Genomic DNA, 23,364 nt, shown 5'->3' with positions numbered 1-23,364 from the left:
AAGGACTCATGCAGGTTAGAGCCTGACCAATACTGGAAATTTGTGACTGATATGAAGAAATGTGGATATGAATATATCTGTCGATATCTTTAATATACGTACAGTAATTAGCTAGGAAGGAAGCTACTGTAGAGCAAAGTGTGTGGGTCATTGTTTATTTACTTTCCAATTACTACATCTTACCATGAAGACATCATGTAGCTTCCTGCACTCCTTCTGCTCAACGATAATGCTCACACTGCTACATGTGTTGCAGGGAGTGCTGCGAGAAACAATGGAGCTGTAGTAGCATTATCGTTGTATTTTATTTAAAAAAAATGCTTGGGTGACATTAATAAAAATAATAATAACCATGTCTGTATGTAGCCTTATAAAAGTGATCAATGTCTTAGCAAGCATCAAATTAACAGTTACGTATCCCCTCAATATATGTCTGCAGGCTCTTGTGTGTATACATTCACCAATAACACTGAAGTTTGTGGGCATGTTTTGTGTGGTGCAGAAATCAACCCATTAATCTGTAATTAACAGAAAAAGGTTTAAGTATCCTCTTAAACACATCCCTCAAGAGACAATTAATCATTTTAAAACGTCTGCTCTTAAAAGACACTCGGTTTCACAGTTGTCAGTGGTTGAGATAAGGGATAATTAAAAAATATCCATTTTCTTTTAAGGCTTGGAGGTCTAATTAAAACTTGAGAAGTGTTACAGATGTAACATGTTGGCACTAATTCCAGGCAGATTTTGTGAGTTTAAAATCAGAAAATGTGTTGACAACTTCTTGGATACTGATGTTAGCGTGTAAATATTTGTAAGCAAATATTAATATTAAAAGCCCCACCCTGCACAAAGTGCTTATTGCTCTGAAACCTAAACTGTATATTAACCAACATGGAGAAGAAAGCAGCAGTAATATAGGGCTTTCAGCCTTTAATAAGAGTGTGTGTGTGTGTGTGTGTGGCAGCAGATGGAGGGAGATTAATGTGCAGCTCCACAATCATAACATTATCAAAAACATGTGAAAAATGTTCAACAAGTGTTGATTTACTGAGACAATTTAATGACTAGGATTTGACTAAAAAGGGGATTTAAGACTCCACCCTAAATGATTCATTAGATTAAAATGGAATACTAAAAAACAGTTGAGGACATGCCAGTTTTTAATGTTCCAACAGGTGTACTTACAGAGCTGGTTTTGGTGCCTGTAGATCCCGTGCTATCTCGGGCCAAGGCTACAATGACATTGCTTTTCTCTCCGGCCCAGTGGACGACCATCTGGTTGTGAGAGTCGTTCAGGCTGGCCTGCAGGACAAAGACAGATAGCAAAAAGACATGCGGATGAGATAGAGGACACACAACATCACACAACATTAGACATAACTAACACTACTACTATTGATATTAATATATATGCGTATAATCAGATATTGCCAACAACAAGATTGTGAATTGTGAAAATTATATTTCATTGTTGGTATGTTGTCACTACAGACAACATACCAACAATACATCTACTCCTCTGGTCCATTATTATCACTTTAAATCATTAAATGACACTATATGCATATTAGCTGTGTTTATCCACTATGTATACCTAAAAACTGATATTGGCAGTCTGATGTATCGGTTGGCCTTCAGAGAAGAGAATTTCCATGGTTTGAAGATGAAGCAATGCACAGGCATGTTATAGTGTACCACCAATGGCAACTAAATTCGATTGATCAACTATATTTTCTAACATATCAATTATATTATCTAAACACTGTATCTTCCCTGTTATTATTTTTGCTAAATAACTGCTGAGATCATTAGGATTATGCAAGACTGGGATGTTTGCCATATGAAAATGATTGGCAGCCGTGAGTGACAGATGGCTCTTCATGGCTCTTGCACTGACTGTTATGTTTCCAGACACATAGCTCCACTGTGATAGTGGCTAATGAGTTAGACCGATAAATATTACATACAGGATTTAACATTACCCTGTGCAGCCATCATTTACTATGATTCAATAGGAGCCCACAAGCCTGCTGATGGGACAATGCGGTCATTAGTCCCACTTCGTGTTTCACTCGTGTGGAATTAAAAAAAAAAGAAGTCAAACACAGGAAGTACTGTTTTAGGGTGGTCCAGTGCTTGAACTACACCCATAGGGCTGCACTGTATGTTTCCTGGGAAACATACAAATAAATAAATGGACCTACAGTAGGCGTGAGAAAAACATCAGAATAACACAGGCAGAAGAAATGGAAAGTGAAAACAAATACATGATGAGGTAATGCCACAGCTCATTATGCAGGCGGGGTCATGTAAAGAATCATGCCACTTCCTGCAGTTGAAAGGCACCTAGTTAGTGCAGACAAGCAGTTGTGTCGAAATAACAGCGAACGTGAAAGACAGTTAGCCTAGCTCATAGATTTCACTTTCGATTTTAAATAATACATTTTTATGAGGAACGTGCTACTATGGCCAACAACACAGTGGCCAGACACTGATTGTCTGGCTCTACTCGCACCACTTTGTCCATCCTTAAATTATCCAGGAGTTAGGAGGCCTAAGACGAAGAGACAATGGCAAGATGGTAACACACTGAGCTTCAAAGCCGCTCTTCATAAAGACTCTATGGATGCCTTTGTCCATCTTTATTTATTTAGAATCTGTGTTAAAAACTCATGCATCCATCCTTCTGTATTTTTTCTGACTTTACTCTAGCACCTGGTCTGTGGACTGTCACAGGGATATAAAACCTCCAATTCACACCCTGTAAAAATTTAAACCCAGATAAAAGTCTAGTTCACAACTTTCTATCTTCAATGGTCCAACTGTCAAACTGAGACAATATCAGATCAGCTCAGCTCACAGATGTGAACCGGCCTTCCAGGCTTAATGGCAACTCGTCAAAGTATGCACACACACACACACACAGAAGTCTGTGACCTGAAATAACCTTGTGCTGGTGAGCCAGTAACCATTAGAACACTTCCAAAGACAAGACAAAGAACATTTAATAAGCATATCCATACTGACACTGTACAGTCCAAGGGTTTTACTGTACATTGTAAACCAGCAAATAACAATGTGCTATGAATAATGTGTTGCTATAGCCATACATGGTGGAAGAGAACCGTCTGGAGAGGCACAGAACAGCTGCCATTATATCTGAAATGGGACATCAGGACACAAGGATAACTAATTGTATCTGTATTATATAAGTCACACCTGAGTATAAGTCGCATACCTAGCAATAGGATGAAAAAAAGTGTGACTTATAGTCCGGAAAATACAGTATCCGATTTGTATCCGATTTGCTTGAAGTTATTAAGAATATGTAGCCAAAAGAACACATTTTGCCCTTGCATTGACCCACCACTGCAGGGGTTTCTACCTGAAATGCAGCACTTTCATGTTTTATACCCATAAGTATAAACTTTTGGGAGTAATTTCAGCTGAGAATAAATAAGATTTGGTGCACTGGTGCATATATTTGTTTTGCTGGAAGGTATGTTGCAGTTGATTTAAAAATAAACTATGTTGCGCATTCACAGTATTGAAAGAACACCCAGTGCAACAGTGTGTGAGTTTTTGGAGGAAAGTGCAGCTCTGTGGCAGAGAAGGAGGAAGGAGCTGCAGTGCAATCAGCTAACAAACAGCCTTCCTTAAACCATGTAAACACCTGTCTGATGAAGCTTTTAACGGTGGCTGCACACACGCCTGTTTCCATCTGAAGTGCGGGTAATGTAATGGCTCGCTGTAACACTCACTAATTCGCCCTTCAGAGCACCTCCCATCGGGCACATAAGATCGATGAAAAGAAATAGCCTATTTCATCTTTTTCATTGTCACTGCCTCGCCATCTCATCTCCGCACTGCTTTCCTTCCCTTATCTTTTATTGATGATTCTATGAGGGGGGAAGGCCTCTGAAAGGGCTTGCTGTTGCTTCAAAGGCTTTCTTTTTCAGCACTTTCCATGTGGCTCACACTGTGGAGAAAAAAACAACAAATAGCTACCCCTGTCAGCTGTGATCAGACATAACCCAATCCACCCAGTGCTGCGTTGTAACTGTTCCCACCCAGATGTGGATGACAGTGTCAAAACAAGAGCACAGCCCTTGCATGAGGAAAAGAAGTTTAATAAAACATTCAGCCTAAAAGATTTCAGCTGCCTGCAAAACGATCATCTTACAGGAGAAACACATAGAAGAAAATAATGTCTCCACCCACAGTGGCCTCAAAAATCTATAAACCAAAGCAGCAACAAGACAACACAATCTGGTTGAGGGGATGTGTGAAGCATACAACAGTACATCTCGAAAGAAGCATGTAATGTAAGTGATAAATATGGGGTGGATGTCCTTCAGCATAAATTCAAAGCCCAAACACAGCAGGGCCAACCTCCTGCAGGACGAGACAGCATGTCACCGAGACACAAATCTAACCTCTAAACCTAACCTCTTCATGAAACATCCAACAAAGGGACGACTGTCATGAAGCCAGCTTTGCTGATACGCAACTGCAGCACTTGCTTTAGTCGTTAGCCTTCTGGCTGTCATCCTCCTCCTCCTCTACATCTTCCGCGGCCTGCCTTTCTCAGGGTTGCCTCAGTATAAAGGCAGGGTTGTCTCTCCGTCTGAGGTGTTGCAGCAGTAAATCTCTGCATTTTAGGCCTCATTGGCTGCTGCACAAGTGGGCTGAAGGGGTGCCAGCAGTTCTGCAGACTGACACAGCTGAATCCACAGCTATGATGGCTGCTAAGATAAAGACTACGTATTTGCCAGCTTGCAGCAAATTGCAGCATGAGAGCTAATGCTACGAGGGCCCATCCATAGGTGATCAATGCTCTGTTAATAGTGGGTCTTAGTGGAGACAGCACAACTAAGCGTGTGCTACAGCCACCATAAAAAGGAAGCTTTTGTCCCATAAAAGCTCAGATCTCGTCTCTTGCACAGAGCTGCTTTGTGCCTGCAGAGAACCGGTGGTGTGGTTGGAAGTCAAAGCGCTTCTTCAAGGTCAACAGAAACTGACCTTCCTCACACAAGCTTTAAAGTGCGAGGCCTCCCACAATCCATACCTGACATGTTTACAATGGTTTTTGATCATGGGACCCAAATGGTATCACAATAGATGCTTTCCACATCTGTGGTTGGTTTTATATTAAAAAAACAAACAATGGAGTCGCCTAGTATTTATCTGTGTTAATATGCACTTTAAACTAGGCTGCAAAACTGATTCTGAAGCCCCACACCTTATTATGAGAGCTATTTTTTCCCATGCCTTTGGCTGCACAATAAGGCACCATTCTGGCAGCCTGAAGTGAGTTCTGATAAAAGACACCACATTTGCTGCTACGGAATAAAAGCCCCCAAATGAAGATTTCTATATTTACACAATGTATTTTGCATCAGCAGTTACATACTAGATCTGACATGGCTGTAGGAGGGCAAAAGAAGCACAGTAAAGTAGTAAGTAAAAGCATAATTAATACTTTTTATCCTTATAAATCTACAATAATACTGAGTTAATGGATCATACTTTAAATAAATCAAATTTATTATAAATTTCATGCATTATAACAAATTTAAATTGAATATCTGCTAGCTTTATATATGCATGCTTTTTTTGTCCCAATTTTTCCTCCTAAGCATTAATATAAATTAATAGAGTAATTAAATTTGCAGTGCTGAAGGAATGTTTAAAAAATGCAGTGCAGTGACCAATGCTGAGCTAGCAGACACTTCACAGCCTCACCACAGACATATTTGTTCCTCTTTCGCTCTTTACACTGACATCCTTTTTCTGGTCCACACACTCGGAAGACACAGTGAGCATTAGTACAATAATGTTTAATGTCAACAGTAATATTCTGCAAATATCATTAGATCATTTTTATTATACTAGTTTGTTGAGTGTGTTGTGCAGCTTCTTAGTTAAAAACAATTAATTTGACATCACTGCTTAACCATTTTTGACAGAAGAAAATAAATCATCCACACATTGTAATAAAGGACCATGATGAGGACACTGGCACCTCAACAATTAAATGTACACCTTCAGGACAATAAAAAATATTACAGTATTCACTCTGGGTTCTTTGTTTAATTTGGTCTTTTTTCTTCATTCTCATGCTGCACTGCAACATGGCGGGTAGTAGATGTAGGTATATAATTAGGGGAGAGGTGTTTCTTATCTGCTCCTGGTCCATCAGTCATTGTGACAGCTTTGTGGTCACTTGGGGAGTGATTGGGGGGTTGGAGGGAGGAGAAAGGGAGTTGCAGACAGTCACGAGGATGTACTGTATTGCCACAGTCCTGCAGGGTGTCTCACATCCAGAATGCATTCTGCCTCACCAAATACTATCACAATGTTCACACCTGACAGAGCAGACAGCAACCAAAGTCACAGAGGGCAGAGAGGAATGCTGGGTCGCTGGTCCTCAGTCAGACCTTGAGAGCCGACAGACTGGAACCGTGAGTTTATTACCATTGTAACAGCTCAGTCTGTTGTATGAAGGAAGCCAGATTCAAACCTGCCCGGGCACATTCTGCTCTAACAGGCAACACAACAAACACACTGTGGAGCAACAACATGTTTTTAGGTGATGACCGCTAGTCACAAATTTATAGGTTGTCAGTTCTACAGTGAGTCAGTTGATCTTTATTGAAATGCTGGACATTATAATGGGACACTTAAAAAAACCCACATAATATCAGATTCAGGTCTACCCAGCCCTCCTTCCACCTCTGTTAGCTAATAGAGCTACTGTATTCCTCTTTAATTGACCTTATGGAAACCCCGCCCTCCTTAGTGACTGTTGCTATGCCTGGCAAGCATTCACACACTCAGTGTAGGCCAATATGTCAACAATGCTAGCGACAAATATCCCAAAGAGAATTATCTATTTTTGGAAAACTAGTAGAGTATCTGAAAGAGCGAGGCAGAGGGGGCTTTTATCCATGACATTATTTGTCAACATCAGACAATAGCATCAAAATTGATGAAAACACACGGGTCCCAGTACAAGTGGCAGACACCACATGTCCTGTTTATACACTCCCGAGAAGCCGTCATAAATCAACAATGTTTGTGCACCGCATGGTAAGTGAAATACAGTATGTAGCCTTAATAATTCTTACTAGTAAGAGCTGCCTGATGCATGCAGCCACACCAATAGCAACAGAATGAACTAGTGAATGAGATATAATCCTGCTTTTATGTTCACAAACACAATGCTTCAATAGATTGTAGAGTGTTAGCATGAGCCTACATGTCTTCATTGATTGAATATTTAATTAATGCATAACAAACACTGGACTTTGCAGCAGTACTAAGCCAAATTGCCTGGCTAGCCATAATGGCTAGATCAATAACAACACAACTTATGGAAAAAACCTAGCTGTTCTTACTGAAACTGACCTTGGGGTCCCAACTGTCACCTGGAAATGGATTCTGGACTTTCTCACAGACAGACCACAGGTGGTAAGAATTGGAAGCAAGGTTTTTGAAGAGCCCACAAACAGCACAGGAACACCAACTTTACAATACTATACTATAACCACAACTGTGTCCCCACCCAGGTATGTAGAAGACACCACCATCAGCTTACAGGAAGCTGGTCAACAACATAAACCAGACCAAATAAAATAATCATAGACTTTTTAAGGAATCCATTCAGTGGGACACAGGTGGAGAGGGCTGACAGCTACATGGTTCTGTTCCCTGTGACGGCTGACCTGAGCTAGGTCAAACCCCCTGCTGCAACAGTGCTGCTAGAGAAGGCTGGACTTTTCATCCAGACCTACAAAGGACTCACAGGGCGCATCCTCACATCCTCCTGTATGGTTTAGCAACACCACCCAGGCAGAAAGGAAGGCTCTCCAAATAGCTGCACACACTACGCTGCAGGAAGAGAACATCCTGAGGGACACACATCGTTCAGCTCACTCTCTGCTCAGGCACAAACTGTATTATCACATGTGTCTAAAACAGTTATCAAAATGACAGAACCTGTGAAACAGCAGCTGGTTAGCTCTGAATATATCCATCTCAAAGGCTATACACAGCTCTTTTTTACCCATATTTTACTGCACTCCAAAAAACAGCAAACAGGGAAGTAATAAAAGTAATATTAATAATAATAAAAGTAATTCCCCTTTGATCCACTGTTTTATTTTACAGTCTTGATGCTGATATCGGCCTGTAACAGATATAATCAGTGTATATGTGCCAGTATGTAACGACTACCTAGCAAGATAGTATGCCAGCTGTACATTGTTAGTGCATAATTTTATATTAAAATATTACTCCCAAAAATTCTGGATCAGTCGGGTTTAAATGATAAAATCACCTCCACAGGCTTGTGCTGGGTTACACAGCTACATGGGCAGCCTGCAGTATCTGAGTGTGAAATAACACAAAGTACTTTGTATAAACATTTTGAACAGACCACAGCAGACATTTAGCAGGAAGTGCTCTGTGTTATTAATAATGGTTGTGGCTGTGACAAAGAATTGAGCCATTATTAATAAAACATCTGTGATGGGGAGAAGCCTCCCCTATGTGTTATTAGCTATGGATCAGAAGCAGGGAGGAAGCATAAAGGCCACAAATAATTTCCATTATGTAAACTATACTTCCTACTTACTGTTAAACTCTACTTCCTCTACATAAGTCCATCTGCAGTGCAACACTTTTGTGTCTGTAGGATCCCATATTTTATACACACTGCATTTGTTTGGATAGAGACCTCACATGTTGTCTACAGAAATCTGCTTGGTAGAGTCACTCGGCTACCACTGGGACCAACTGGGACTCCACCTTACACAATATTTCCTGTACTTTCCACCCTGGTACTCCTCCATCTTCTCTTGCTCTTTTCTGTTACCTGCCACATCTATAACTATCTATAACTGTCCTCTTTACTCACTTTCTACCACCTCTTTCTTCCACCTCCCATTTGTGCCATAAGAAGATGTCTCATTAACAGAACTCAGTTTTAGTCAAAAACTATAAAGCGATTGATAAAAGTACTGTACAAGTAAAAGCCGTTAACAAGCAACTCATTAACAGTGCAGGCTTTGATGAGATCCTGGACTTGGCTAATGGGTTATTTTCTCCTAATGGGCTTTAAGAGGACCATACACCAGTGAGAACATTTCAGCCAACTTATATTATACGCACACTGCTACAATGTGCAGACAGCAGGTGTATTAACTTTGTATTTTATTACCATTACTGCCGAGTTGAACCTGAGGTTTGGAGATAACTGTTAAAAAATACTCTATAATAAAAACAAGGTAACATCTTTGTACTTTCTGGAGCAAATCAAACAACTCCCAACATCTGAAATCAACATATCCTGGATTCTTGTATGTTGATCAGCCACAGCATTCTGCACACTGACAGGTGAAGTGAATAACACTGATTATCTGGTTGCCATGGATATTAGGCAGCAAGTGAACATTTTGTCCTCAAAGGTGCTGTGAGCAGCAGGTAAAATGAATCAGCATCTTTGACAAGGACCATGCCTAGACATCTGGGTCAGAGCACCTCCAAACCAGCTCTGTGCAGTTCTGTGTTCCTGGTCCAGAGAAGAAGAAGCAGTGACAGGGTCATGAGGGAAAAGGCTCACTGATTGATCCAACAGACGGACTACTGCAGCTCAAACTGCTGAAAAACAGAATGCTCCTGCTAGAAAGGTATCAGAACACACAGTACACCACATTTTGTTGGGACTTTTTAGTTGCAGAATACAAATACTTATTTGCACGGCAGCATGTCATTTCTTTCTGCTTCTGTTTGCGCACAGAGGCCCGATGCGCGTTATTTTATTTTTGCCATTGGGGTGAAGAGGGACCGAACCTATGAGAAAATGTTTGATTTACGTGCATCCGTGCCCTCACCTACTGTCATGACATAACATGATTGTGAATAAAAGCACTAAACAGGAATTCTCTACAAGGTACCAGTACATAAATCCGGGGCAGGATCCAGTGTTCCTACACTAAGAGAAGCAGCTTCAGGTGGTTGCCTGAAGGCCTCCCTTTCAGAGGACAGATGGAAAGAGGGCAAACGGATCTCCCGGATGGTCTAGGGAAGTTGCTGTGACACAACCTTGTTTATAAAATGCTGGGAAGAAATGTATTTGACCAATCACCAGCGTTCAGCACTGCAAGCTCCATTCTGACCACCCTGAACCATCACAGACATGTTTATTCTCAGTCCCCCTTCACCTTACGTCTTACCCTAGATTTACACTGCATTCTAAGCTGCAGGGTAACGGCATTGGTTGCTTGCTTGCATCAAGCAGACAGGAAGTCAGACTCCAGAACAAAAGAGTTTGCGGTGATTTTTCAAAATAAAACACTGTGAGCCTGAACTCTCGCTACCAGCAGAGAAACACAGCCACAGCTATTTACAAGGAGAGATTTATTCTGGAAGTAGAGAAACAGCTATTTATATAATGTACCTTTTATAAGGACCACATCAGAAAGGAAAAGGCAAGGAGAGAAGCAGCAACTCTTTTCAGAGTGGAAGGTAAAAAGCTGCCCTCTGTGTACATGTGTTGATGGAGTAAACATGGTCTGTAACCCAGCCTGATACATGTAGAGGACATTACCCATCAGATAAACAGGCAGATTACTACATGAGTTTGTGAATCTCATGAGAGTGTGGAACACTCTTGCAGGTAGCGCTACGCTTCTAAAGTGAGAAAGACGTCCATAAAACGCTAGGCTACGCTTCGGCGTGCGGTGTAAATCTGGGGTTAGACATGTTGCTTGTCTGTGTGACAATCAGGGCAATCAGGCAAGTGAGACTTTTTCTTTCACCAACAAGTCATTACATGCAGCTGAGAGAATGTCTGCATTCTCTATTCATGCTTAGACCAAAATAAAATGCCTCTGGTCTTGTATAGTTGCAGGGGCTTCAATTGACTGCCTGGCATAAATAATGCATCAGTTTATGCTGATCATTTAGGAAGGATCACTGCCATTATCATACAAGTACTCAAAAAGCTCAATAATTACTATGGGATAATTACTTGGCAATTGCTATGGGACAGTGTTAACAAAAACAAAACACAGGCTAGGTAAAACAGGTTCTTGTGTTCATCATCCAGAGCAGGCCAGAGCAGGCCAGGCACACATAAAGAAGGATTAACGTGAGTGGAACAAACTACAGACAAGGCAGCTAACAAAGTCTATTACTATTGGACCTTTAAAGTCAATGCTTTGCCTTTTCTTTCCTGGAACTAAGCCTTTACAGGAAATACACAAACTACTTGCTATCAGCAGTTGTTTTCTGTTCTGCCTTCCCACCCTTCTGATGCTTTGATATCTAAGGAGTTGGGCTCAGTGTCTGGTACCACCAAGGACCGGATCACAGCAACAATACGCTTGGGCATTTAGCCTGCACACCCCTACCCACCCTCCCTCTCTCCTCGACTCTGAGCTCTCCATTATTCAACTGGAAGGAAAGGAGTGTGGGGTGGGGTGTGAGCCAGGAGAACAGCCCATCTCAAACAATGACATCATCTCTGCAGGACTGGCAGGCAATGAACGCACGCTGGGCACTCACCAGGCGTTGAGCACTCTCCAGTTTGCATGTGCAAGTTAGCAACCAGATATTTATGGCTAGAAAGAGAAAGCAAAATGAATTCATTATATCCCTAGATGAGTTCTTTTCAGGTTTAAATGATAAAGTCTTTATGCCTTGGTACACTTCAATAACACCCAGTGCAGGCAGTCTGGTGGATTTCAGTGGATGAAGCTGAATGCTTATTAGGCCCATATCTAAATCTTGTTATTGCACTCAGCAGAAAATGATGAATATTATTAAGGTTGAATGAGAAGTGGGCCAAAGTTGTTCCACAACACCACAGCTCTGCTTGAAACATCTTGACAGCAGCTGCACAAACTTGAGCAGACAAAAACTAATGAAGATGTTATCATACTGGAGCTAACTGCTGTTTCAACACACATCTACAAACACACGCACACAGGCTGCCATTCTGCCTCCAGCCCAGGCTCGAGGAGTTAGAACAAGCGCCTGTAGTGAATGTTAAGGAGGCTTTGACTATCAGAATTGACACACAAACACAAAGACAGAGCAGACAGAGCAGACAGAGGGGCAATGTCTGTTGTAGAGAATGACCAATATTGGACTTTTTGTAGGGGAATAATATATTACCAATTTGATGTTCAATATTCTTTATATTACAGCCCGCCTGACACAACGCAGAAGACAACATGGGACTCACTGGACCATCATCTGCTCAGCTGTGATGCTAACACATTTAGTTTTCATGGCTAGCATCAGAACTGATGAAGCTGCCTGGTTCCACGGACAAGGGCCACAGGGCAGAGTCAATCCTGCAGAAGACCCAGAACCAGCTTCTCAATAAATAAAATACGACAGATATACTCTATCACTACAGGCAAAACACGGACCCGCACACACCTCACTGCCCTTCTACCCAGCAGTCAGGGGTGAAGTCACCAAGCTGGTAGAAAAAAATTCAGGCTACGCAACACACTAAGAGGAAGAAGCAAGAATGTAGAATGCAACACACCGGGTCTAACAAAACTGCTCCAGCTGCCCTGCTTCAAGCTCTGGGTGACTGGGAATCTTCAAAATATTCTAATTATATGTACAGTATACTAAAAGTGTATAGCTGGCTAGTTTCCTCACTAGGCAGTTACATTGAACAGGGACATTTTGTAGATCATTGTTATATATTTTTTACACCACTTTATTTCACAAACTTCTTCTATCAATTCACCAAGAAGACAATATGTGACTCACTGGACCATCACCTGCTCAGCTGTGATACTCACACTGGTGCATGTGCTGCAGAGAATGTCGACACATTTTGTTATTTTTATGGCTAGCATCCTAGCTAGGCAATTATATTGAACCTATAATCTGATATGGACCAATATTGGGAGACTGACATATCAGTCAGGTTTTAGTCTGTTGTTTTAGCTTGTGAGAGATCAATGCTGCTGTATACATCACCCCGTCTTCATTAACAGGACAAACATGACCATGACCTGCGACTCGGCCATTCAATAGGCAGCATTTATTTATTTATTTAGATACTTTAATAATCCCAGAGGGAATGTGCTTAAGGCTGCTGCCAAGCAGTGTCATACAATGACCAGCAAGGAGCGCCACACCAGTGAGTGCACTGGTATGGCAGGTAGTGCGGGTAAAGTGCCTTGCTCAAGGACACACAACAATGACTAGGGAGGAGTTGGGATCGAACCACCAACCTTCCGGTTATTGGACAACCCTGCTCACTGAGCCACTGCTGCCAGGGCTTGAATTTGCATGAGCCCCGACTATATTTGGAAACAAAGATTCAATGGTGGATAAATCCAGCTACATGTCTGCACCTGGACAGCAGAGAACATATAACCTAAGCTACCTAGGTACTGGTCTCAGCTTACACAACATAAGATTCGACTACATCTGTTCACTGAGGTGAATGTTCATGCATGTTGTGCCACTGTGGCAGCCCAGTTAAAAAAATTCATAGACGGCACACTGCCTCCGTCTCATCATTGCTCAATTTAAATACATTCCACACAGCTGAGGCCTGTGAGTGTTTTCATTCCTTTAACAGCTGATGTGACCTGAAGCATCACAGTGTGACTTTCCCTGCTACAAAGGAGAGGGATGTCGCTGGCCAAGCTGAGATTGTACTCCCCATATAGATTTTAATACTGTGATTAAAAAATTTACTTGATAATATTAATGATGATATACAATATGAATTGAAACATACATAGCAGCAGTTCATGTGTGCACCCTGTCAAGCTGTCACATACATGTACTAAATGCTTGTTCTCATGATTCGAATGTTTTTGTCTTTCTTTTTTTGGCTCTGCTTCCAGGCTGTACATTTTAAAATATTGCTTAATTTAATTATGGATGTATTTCACTTTATTTAATTTATTGCTGCCTCAACAGCACACTTACTTCCATTACTGAACGCTGGCACAACACATAAAAACACACATTGCAGACTACAGTGCACAATTCCTCTGCAAAGCTTGTTCTCAAGTAAATCGGGCAGTGTTGTAAACAGTATGTCGCTGAAGGAAGTGGCTGTATCTGAAGCTTTAGTTTGCTAAAGTTTGTAAGATAAAAACCAAACTGTTTTTCTGAAGAACTTTCCCTGGAGACGGCAAACATAAGGAATATATCTCAACATTCTGCAAAACCTGTGCACACATACTGTGCGGCTTCTCCGTGTTTATATACAGTGTAAGCACATGGTGATTAAGAGGAGTAACTGTAATATCAGAAGAACAGAAATAGCTCTGACATAGTGTGAACAACAACAGCTGCTGAAAGAACAGCAGATTTCAGGATCTAAGGCTGTGTGAAAGGAAAGCAGTCTTATACAGCTAATAAACTGACTCTCTGCTGATTATCCAACTCTATTCTAGTTTTGTATGAAAGCTCTAAGTGCTCAATATTATGTATGATGACACTACAAAATAAATAAATCATAGAAATAAACAACCCAGTAATTTGTGAGTCACTTTCCCCAAAAAGAGTCCATTTCATTAAGCAGTCATAACAGTGCTATAACCTCCAGCCAATCAGACATCAGACTTCTCTTGAATCTATAAATCTAATTTATCACACTGCGCTGGAGATTATTTGCGTAGAGCTATGTGTACTGTGAGTGATGGATTATAGAAGTGCAAACAACACAGAGACATCATTTCTTCTACACAAATAAAACAAATTCTCACAAACAGCTACAGTGAAGAGTGAAGAACTGTTCATGAAGATACGTCGATTCAGGCTTTCACAATAGTTTCACAACTTCCTGTTTCATTTGCATTTACAACATTACAACATTATCTGATAATCAACCATTTTTTAAAGGGCAGCCTTTATATTTAGACAGACATTTAAAAAGTCCGAAGACACATTTGCTCTACCTCAGCTTCATGGTGCATACGGCTAACATTTTGGCTCACTATAGTGAAACTGAACAGCAGAGGGTTATCATTAATGTTATCAGTAACTCATGCACACATGAGGGACAATTCAAAGTGGCAGCTGGTGTTTTAAAGGAGCAGCATACTGATTTTAAGGATTTTCAAATAACCTCTTATGGTAAGAACTACTCAGCCTCCCTCAGAAAACGGCCACTCCATCAGAGCTCCAGGACAGAAAACCCTGCTGCAGGTTGACCCTCTCAGCAGCAGTCCACCAGTGACAGGCATTTAAGGTGGACTGGCTAAAGAGAGACCAAACTCAGTCAAAGGCGTGACAGCACACTCAGAGATTCCTAAACTGCAATTTAAATGAGTGTGAGAGCATGTAAAAAAGACTGTCTGCAGTCAGTAAGGGCAAAAACCAGACTCTTACCTCTCATCAGTTTAATCCAATTCCTATGGCGAAGCATAGCAACGCTATGTGTGTGCCTCTTAGCAGTAAGGACAAGGAGACTGCTCAAAGCTCAAGAAAAGATGGATGCAGCCAGAGAGGACCTTGAAGAAACATTTCTTTGAAGTACAGCAACAACAACAGCACAACAATGACCCAAAGCAGAGAGCCAAGGAGTCTCAAGCGTCACAGCTGAATCCAAAATATCACTTCTTTTAAAAAGGAATGAGACGACATGCTCAAGATGAGATGATATTTTAGATTTAGGCTTGATTTAATGTGAATTGTTACTGTGGCTGCAGCTGCCACAGTTAATGCTGAAGGATCTCGTGGCACAAGATCTTCTCCCATCTCCAAATTTGAACTTTTTAGAAATTTGCAAAAAGTTCTGACAATGGGTAAGATTGACAGAGCAATGTGGCAATTTTGTATTAAAATGACATTTTTTGACTTTCTGAGGCAACTAATTTGAACACCTGATTTGTACTTGGCTGCACGGTATTTTCTCAGTCATGGAAATACACCTTTCACATTTTTTAATGCTGTCTTAAAAAGGCGACAACACTTGACACGGGACTTCAGTATGACAGAAAGCCACCCAGGAGCCATCTTTTAACAAGTCCTTTGAAAACATACAATTCATCCAAGCCTGCAATATCAAAATATTTAAGAGGCACCATCAAGCCAGATTAAGTGGATGGGTTTGTAATTCGTATGCAAAATGTTCCCCACTCAGACTCAGTCATTACCTCTAATTACACTGCCTGCTCGGGCTTCTTAACAAGTCCAGTCACCACTGCAAGCCAGCAGGGATGACAAGCAGAGCAACAAACACTCCAGACGCTAAGCATTTAATAACAGCCTCCTCCTCCCCGGCCCCGGTCACAAGAGACGAAACCTGATCCTGATCTCTGGAGGCTATTTGTCCTTTTTGTTGTTGTTGTTGTGTTCGGACTGCAGAAATCAGACAGGGCAGCATCAGTCTGGAGGAGACAGCAGGCTGATGATGGATGATGAAGGCATGTTTCCCTTCTTCTACAAAACTGCTTCAATGCAAACTGTCTGACCAGTTTTATATGACGTTTTACTGTTGTTGACACAGTTTTGAATGCACCTCTATGGATGGATCAGACATCATTTTCTCTAAGCCCTATCTTGTGAAATTCCCCAGCTTGGGATGAATAAAGTACTTCTGTTCTGTTCTATTCTAACAGTCTGGTTACTCCCAGGGCCCAACCTCCAGCTTTATGTGTCTGTATGTAGCAGTAAGTTCTGGAAAAAGTCTTTCAATGTTGATGCCAAAATCTTAACCCATTTCCCCTTTACAATTCAAGCTCACATGGCATGTTTCTCCTCTCAGTTTCACTATGACACCACCAGTGACTTTCAGATTTCTTTCTACCATGACTGTATACCTCCGTTTGGAATGAAAACATGTTCCACTGTGTTTCACTCAGACTGTCGCAGTTTGCCCTAAGATGCTTCACAAGCTTACACTTCTTGCATGGTGCCGTTGTCTGGATGACGGCGGGAGGATGGAGCGGCAGCCACACAGTGCTGATGTCAGACTACTGGGTGAAACGCCTGTGTGATGAATGACAACGTTACACCAGCAACTGAAGACCAATAATTACACACCGCCGGAATCTGACCACAGGACAGGAGGATGAGCCTGTGTAGCAGATCATGTGTTCAAATACATCAACAAGACAAATAAACCCAGCAACTGATGGACATACAAAGGTATGAATCATAAAGCTTCGTGTTCGCCTGCTCTGCCTGTACGGAGTCCTGTCAGGGGGACAGCCTCTGACGCCGGGTCAGGGGGACCAGCTACATCTTGCCTCCAAGTCGTCTCCTACTGAAAGCACGCTGCATGCAAAGGTCCCCTTACAAAGCACCCTGCAGGAGCACAAAGGAGAAGATGGTTTCACGATCTCGAGGATTTTCTGGCTACTTCGGCAAGCATCCTATGTACGCAGCTGCAACACACTTCGTACTTTGAGCGGATTTTCTGCACGTACTTGAGAAACCGCCGCAGACAGGCTGCCATTAACAGGCAGAGCAGCTGTTCTGTGAGTGGACATTCATCTGAATACATGCGATATTTGCAGCGTTACACGGGAAGGACCAGGTGAAGGGACTGTGTGCTGCTCTGAGCCGGAGCAGGCTCGTAGCCCCCGTTCCCTCCACAACACAATAAGCAGGTCTACTTCGGCATAAGGTGCAAGGAGTGATGTGACTTAAGACAACAACAGCGTGGAATAGTCCTGCCGAGGTCAAACCGAGGTGATGCTTTAGTCAGCACTGCATTACCTGGCCGTACACCTTCGGCATGGTGGCTTCACCAACGCTCCGGCGGTGTCGATGCTGCGGATAGGCGCCGGAGTCCGACGCGCCTTCAGCCGCACTACGAGCGGCCAGAGGCAGCTCAGGAGCCGCGGCGCCTCCTCCATCTCCCTCTGCTAAATCCTCTGTTGCTTCTATCGTCAAAAAGCCTCTGTTCTGCGGCAGCATGTAGCGCTGCTCCGGGTGGACATGAAGGCTCGACGAGTTTACTCCTGCAATCCCGAGCACTAATAAATAGAAGGAGCAGCGCAGAGAGGACAGCATCCTGCCCGCCTGTGATAGCGCCATGTTTGTGTATGTTTAGCGTCTGCATTAGGTAAGACCGAACAGCTCCTTCTACTGGAAGTGATGCCACTCATGCTGCATTCACGGGCCGTGGGAATGTCTCGGAGCGGCGCGCTCCTTCATTCAAAATGTGTTTCTTATGTCACACAGCAACACACAAAGGCAGTTAACATGTCAGGACCCTGCGCCATGTCTGTTCCTATTAACACACACACATGGTTTATATATATACACAAAACATCCAACAGATTACAAAATCACATACCAGCAGTCTAACCAGATGTTACACATATTGTCCCTATCTGTCTGTCTGTTCTTGTGTTTTGTGTATATCCTAAATATATTTATAATGATTATACTATTTAATTTCATCCATAAAATCATATAGGCTAGATGTAATAAAGACTGATAAGAAACAGTCTGGCCACAGTAATTGTCTCATAAACGTACGTATTCCTTTACACATAACACTCTCCCTAATCTAGCCTTCTTCTAATCTGGTTACCTGAATGTGACCTTTAAGCCAGCACTATTACTACATTCAAAGTATCAATGTGGCTCTGCAGCATTATCACAGACACGTTTCTCCACGTCGTCTCCCCTCAGAGGTCGATTCACTCGACTTTATTTTAATTGATTGTTTTCTTTAGGGATTGCTTTCATAAACATGCTCCTGCAAACCCCCTGAATTAATCACACATTGATCGGCCCCCCCACTTTCACAGAAAAACAAGGTTAGTCTTTGTTACAGCAGCACAGGTAGAAGACAGAGAGGGGATTTATTATGGTCTAAATAGCAAATAAAAGGCTTTGCTCCTGTAATGGTTTATTTCCTAACACGCTGGTGTGGGCTATGCAGTATCTGTAAAGGTTTTATAGTCTGTTGTTTAATTCAGCATAGGTAAGAGCTGACTTTTTACCATTGCTCCAGACATATTCATTTATTGACTGTTTAGATTTGATTTTACTAAACAAAAATGTAGCTATTACAGATCAGCTGTGTATGTGAAAAACACCTCTTGCATACTTTAAACTGAGACTATGAGGCTGTGTCTGTTTACGGCTTAGTGCTTTTATAGCAATTAAGGTGGAAGCAGCCAGGTGCTGCTAATCAAATGTCTTTGATTCATTCATTCTCAAGTGTGAGCACCTCTAAAGAAGCTTTTAGTGCTTTGCTGCTCATTCAGGCGTGTTAACACAATGACGGGGGGGTCAGATCTGAGTGAACCACAAGACTTCTGGAACAATGTCCTTTGAACAAACAAAAGCAAGGTGGACATGTTTCCCATGATGCATTTCAGCAGAGAAACCTCACAGCAGCTGCCACAGAGGTGGAGGGCTGATTATATGGGCATCATGTAAATTATATATTAATATATAGTATACGTAATCAAGGTGTTTAATGTTAAGATTTCTCTTTGTGTAATGGGAGTATATATATATAGAACTTCGCACAAACCTGGAAATATACAAAGCTGTTGGAATTTGGACTATTACACGCCAGGAGAGCAAAAATCTTGAATTTTCCCCATCTTTGATTTTTGATTCTTAGTTGGATCTGCATGTCTGTAACAAAAGGATTTTCCCCTCGGTGATTAATAAAGGAATTCTGATTCTAAGTGCATTAAAGTCTAGCCAATGTGCCAAATGTAAGCAATGTCCCCCCTGAGTTTAATAAAGTATTTCTGATTCTGAAGCGGATTTGTTTCTCTGGTGTCTGTGTCAATGGATTTATTGAGTCCCATTATGAGTCTAAATGTCCCATAATGTTTTGTAAATTTAAAAACCAACAAAAAAATGCTTTTGCTTTCATGCAAAACAAGTGTTATTAACAAAGACTAACATCACTATCTGCCACCGTTACATCACTGTATATACAGCTGTCAGTGTAACAGATCCGTTGTCTCCTCATCTTTTGTTAGCAGCAGCCCTGTGGTTGTGAGAATGTATGAAAATCAACAGTTCACACCTGCTACCAAGAGCAGGTGGCCTTCTTTTTATAGATCCCACTAACCATCCTGTAACAGCTGGAAAACAGAAGACACCTAACCATCTGTTAATGCTAATGCTTCTACTGCAAGATCAATCAGCACTATGAGCTGTTTATCACATTGCCCAAGCAGTAAGGTGTATGTGTTTTTACAATGTTGAACAAAGGCATCCAGAAATAAATACTTTACAGAGGTTTTATATGAGAATAAAAAAAGGTTTTAAAAAAAGGTTTGGCAGTGAATCACACTTCCCCCACACAGTGTGGAACACACACCTTAAAACAACTCATGTATAGTAATAACTGACAACAGTAATATATTTATCCACATGTATGAGTCGTTACTGGGTACGACTTCAAAGCTGAGCTTTGTCAAGAAGTGGAATGTTTTGTCAAGGTGCAGTTAGAGGCAGGCTGACGTTGGATTTTGTGGCTGATACTAGTTTTTTAAAAACTAAAATATTCTGATACCAGCAGTGCAAAAGCTGATATCCTTTGTGCAGCAGACACCATGGTTGTTTGGGACAGGAGAATGTTACAGTAACATTGAAAAAGAAATGATATTATTGCTTATTTACCAGGTGTAGCAGTTACACATCAGTTCAGCCTCTACGTGTGCTCTAGATGCTAGGATTTTAGAGGCTGGACTTTAAATTATCTTATGGCATCATATATGGATAACTCCAGCCATAACATCTTCAGATAATTTGCCTATATTGTCCCAAAATATTGGCAGACCCATATATCAGTCAAAGTCCTCTTTCAGCTACTGTAGTAACCAAGACATTTCCTCCGATCATCCCATCAACTAACATTATTGCTTGCCAGAATTTAGTAAGTAACATCTGTATTAACTACTGCAAAGAAACTAAACAGAGAGCACCTGGACCTAGTAGTCCAGTGGTTGTGCCATAAGGACATGGAAGCAGTTTAATCCCTGGCTGGATCATTACTGCCATTTACTCTGCCCTATCCCCATCAATGTCTCCCAATACACACATGTGCACGCACACACACACACACACACACACACACACACTAAATTAATCCACTTTGTGCCAACATTGATCTGCACTGTTAAACCCACAGCTGTAGCAGCTTCATCCGATATCTTCTTTACTCACAGTGTAGTGCTAATCTTCCTTTGTTTAATCCCATTTATCTAATCCAACCAGCCTCTTAGAAGTGATTTGAAGACACCCCAACAATCACTCCTCATGTACATTAATTAGAATAAATGATCTTAATACACATTATGATAATCCAGTTTAATTTCCAGCAGCTCAGGGCTTTGGTTGAGTTACATTTACTTACTGCTGCTGGATTACTAAACCCATAATAGTTCATCTGTTAATACATGTTTATCTCATATATTCACTGATTGAAGCTTACCTTCTGCTCCATTCACCATCTTTTAACCTTTCAGTAGAAAAAAAAACACTTGCCCAGTCGTTTGTCGGATTTCCCAGGGTCCATGAACGCAGCATTCGTCAGCCGCGGACGTTATTTAGCATAAATTATTTAGATACTGATAGTTAGCTGCCATGTTAGCATTTGTTCAATGAATATACAAAACATCTAACTATTCAGCACACACATTCAATTCTTTGTAAGTAAAAGTTTTCTATCATGGACTTTTTATTCTCTGCTCTCAGCTGTTGGTTATTCTTTTGCAACTAGGGTAAGCTAGCTTACCTGCTAACGTCTCGGTTTTGTAGTTTGTTTTAGGTTAATGTTGCCTGTTAGATCATTCTTTTGTCTTTTAGCTGCTCGATAATATTGTTATTAGCTAGTAAAAGGCTAAATCATAATAGTAACTACAGTATCTGCATGCAGACAAAAGGTGTCTGGCTAATAATAATATAATCAAATATTCGCAAGCTAGCTGATGTATGTTTGTCTACAATTAGTATGTATATATTTGCCAAAAATGTCATTAGACAGGCGTTATTTATTTTATTAAGTCTCCTCAAAGTGATGGGGCCATCAGCAAAGTCCAAAGAATCTAAGAATCATCAGATTAAATTCTAAAATCTAAATCTCAAGAAATGTTGCTTTGAATTCCACAATGTTCATGATATGTTTAAGGCTATCTTGTATTGATAAGTCCTTGTTTTTGCAGTGCCATTACACAACAATGAATGACCTGACGCCAATGGTAGGAAAACTGATGGCACCAGCATTAAAGAGGACTGCAAACAGTAAGAAAGGACCAAAACAGACAAATACCCAAGAGGTAAGAAGAGGCTGGTAGCTGCACATTTCCTGAAAACGAAGTCGTTACATTATTGACATGATGATTCTAAATGAGAGTTCATGAATCCAACAACTTAGAAAAGACAGTGTTCACGCACAAAAGCGTGCCTTCTGAACAAGAAACATAGAAATGATTACATTTGTTCGTGTTGAAAATGAATTTTTTGTGTGTGTCATGTGTGTATTTTCCTTTTGCCACAGATGGAATGCACACCTGCAAGTCAGGATAAATCCTCACCAAAGAAGAAAAGATCTTCTCCTGAACCATCTACACTGGAGTCAGCTGATTCATTTGAGACCACAGCTTCAGGTTTGTGTCAAAGATGCATACTACAATTATTATTTTTTTTCCCCAACAAACAGGCAGTTAGAATGTGGTGACCAACCACTTAAAGCAGCTTGTAAGAAATGTGAAACAAACACAACATGTTTTTTTTTGGTTGTAGTATTTGTACCAGAAAACAATGCAGTTGGTGCTTCTCTAATAGAAATTATGATAATCCAAATGATTACTGCTCACCTTTTATGTATATGTTTTGCCACTAAATGAAAATCACTGCATTTATCATGTTCTTGTTTTAGGTGCAGTTATAGAGGTCAGCCAGCTGGTGTCACAGTTTGCTGAAGTGTTAAGGTAGTTGACAAACAAATCAGTATCAATTAGAATAGAATAGAATAGAATAGAATAGAATAGAATAGAATAGAATAGAATAGAATAGAATAGATGTACTTAGAATAGATGTACTGTACTGTACCAAGCTGGGTCATTTCACTGTTACAGCAGCAATATACAGGCACTCAGCATACTAAACATAGATCTAGAAAACAGTATAAACCTTATTTACAATTCTCGGGTCTCTTGAGTATCTGTTATCTTAAACCTTGAATTATATGTTTATATAATGCTGGCAGTTAAGCATTTAGGAACACATTTACATTTTGTACATTCATTTTACTCTGTGACAAACAAACATTCTACATTGAGCACAAGAAACAAGTCAAATGTTCAGACTTCCTGCATCATTGTCAGTATTTACGCTCTGTTGCAGTCAGAGGGCTGCGGCAGATACCTCCAAGAT

The 23,364-nt window shown here is 41.0% G+C and overlaps 1 protein-coding gene across 2 annotated transcripts in view; it reads right to left on the bottom strand.

Annotated features, from left to right (window-relative positions):
- Positions 1 to 18,063, bottom strand: part of sorl1 (sortilin-related receptor, L(DLR class) A repeats containing) — a 65,493-nt gene extending 47,430 nt beyond the window's left edge. For both annotated transcript variants that reach the window (XM_028418892.1, XM_028418893.1), the window contains exons 1-2: positions 17,722 to 18,063; positions 1,186 to 1,302 (exon numbers count right to left, since the gene is read on the bottom strand). In XM_028418892.1, the coding sequence (XP_028274693.1) occupies positions 1,186 to 1,302; positions 17,722 to 18,042 (438 nt within the window). In that variant the 5' untranslated portion in view covers positions 18,043 to 18,063. The remainder of the gene's footprint in view (positions 1 to 1,185; positions 1,303 to 17,721) is intronic.
- Positions 18,064 to 23,364: the final 5,301 nt, after the last annotated feature.

The sequence above is a fragment of the Parambassis ranga genome, chromosome 13, assembly GCF_900634625.1.
Source record: "Parambassis ranga chromosome 13, fParRan2.1, whole genome shotgun sequence".
Classification (NCBI taxonomy): Eukaryota; Metazoa; Chordata; class Actinopteri; family Ambassidae; genus Parambassis; species Parambassis ranga.
The sequence above is the reverse complement of the archived record's forward strand: the minus strand, read 5'-3'. Positions and strand labels throughout refer to the sequence as shown.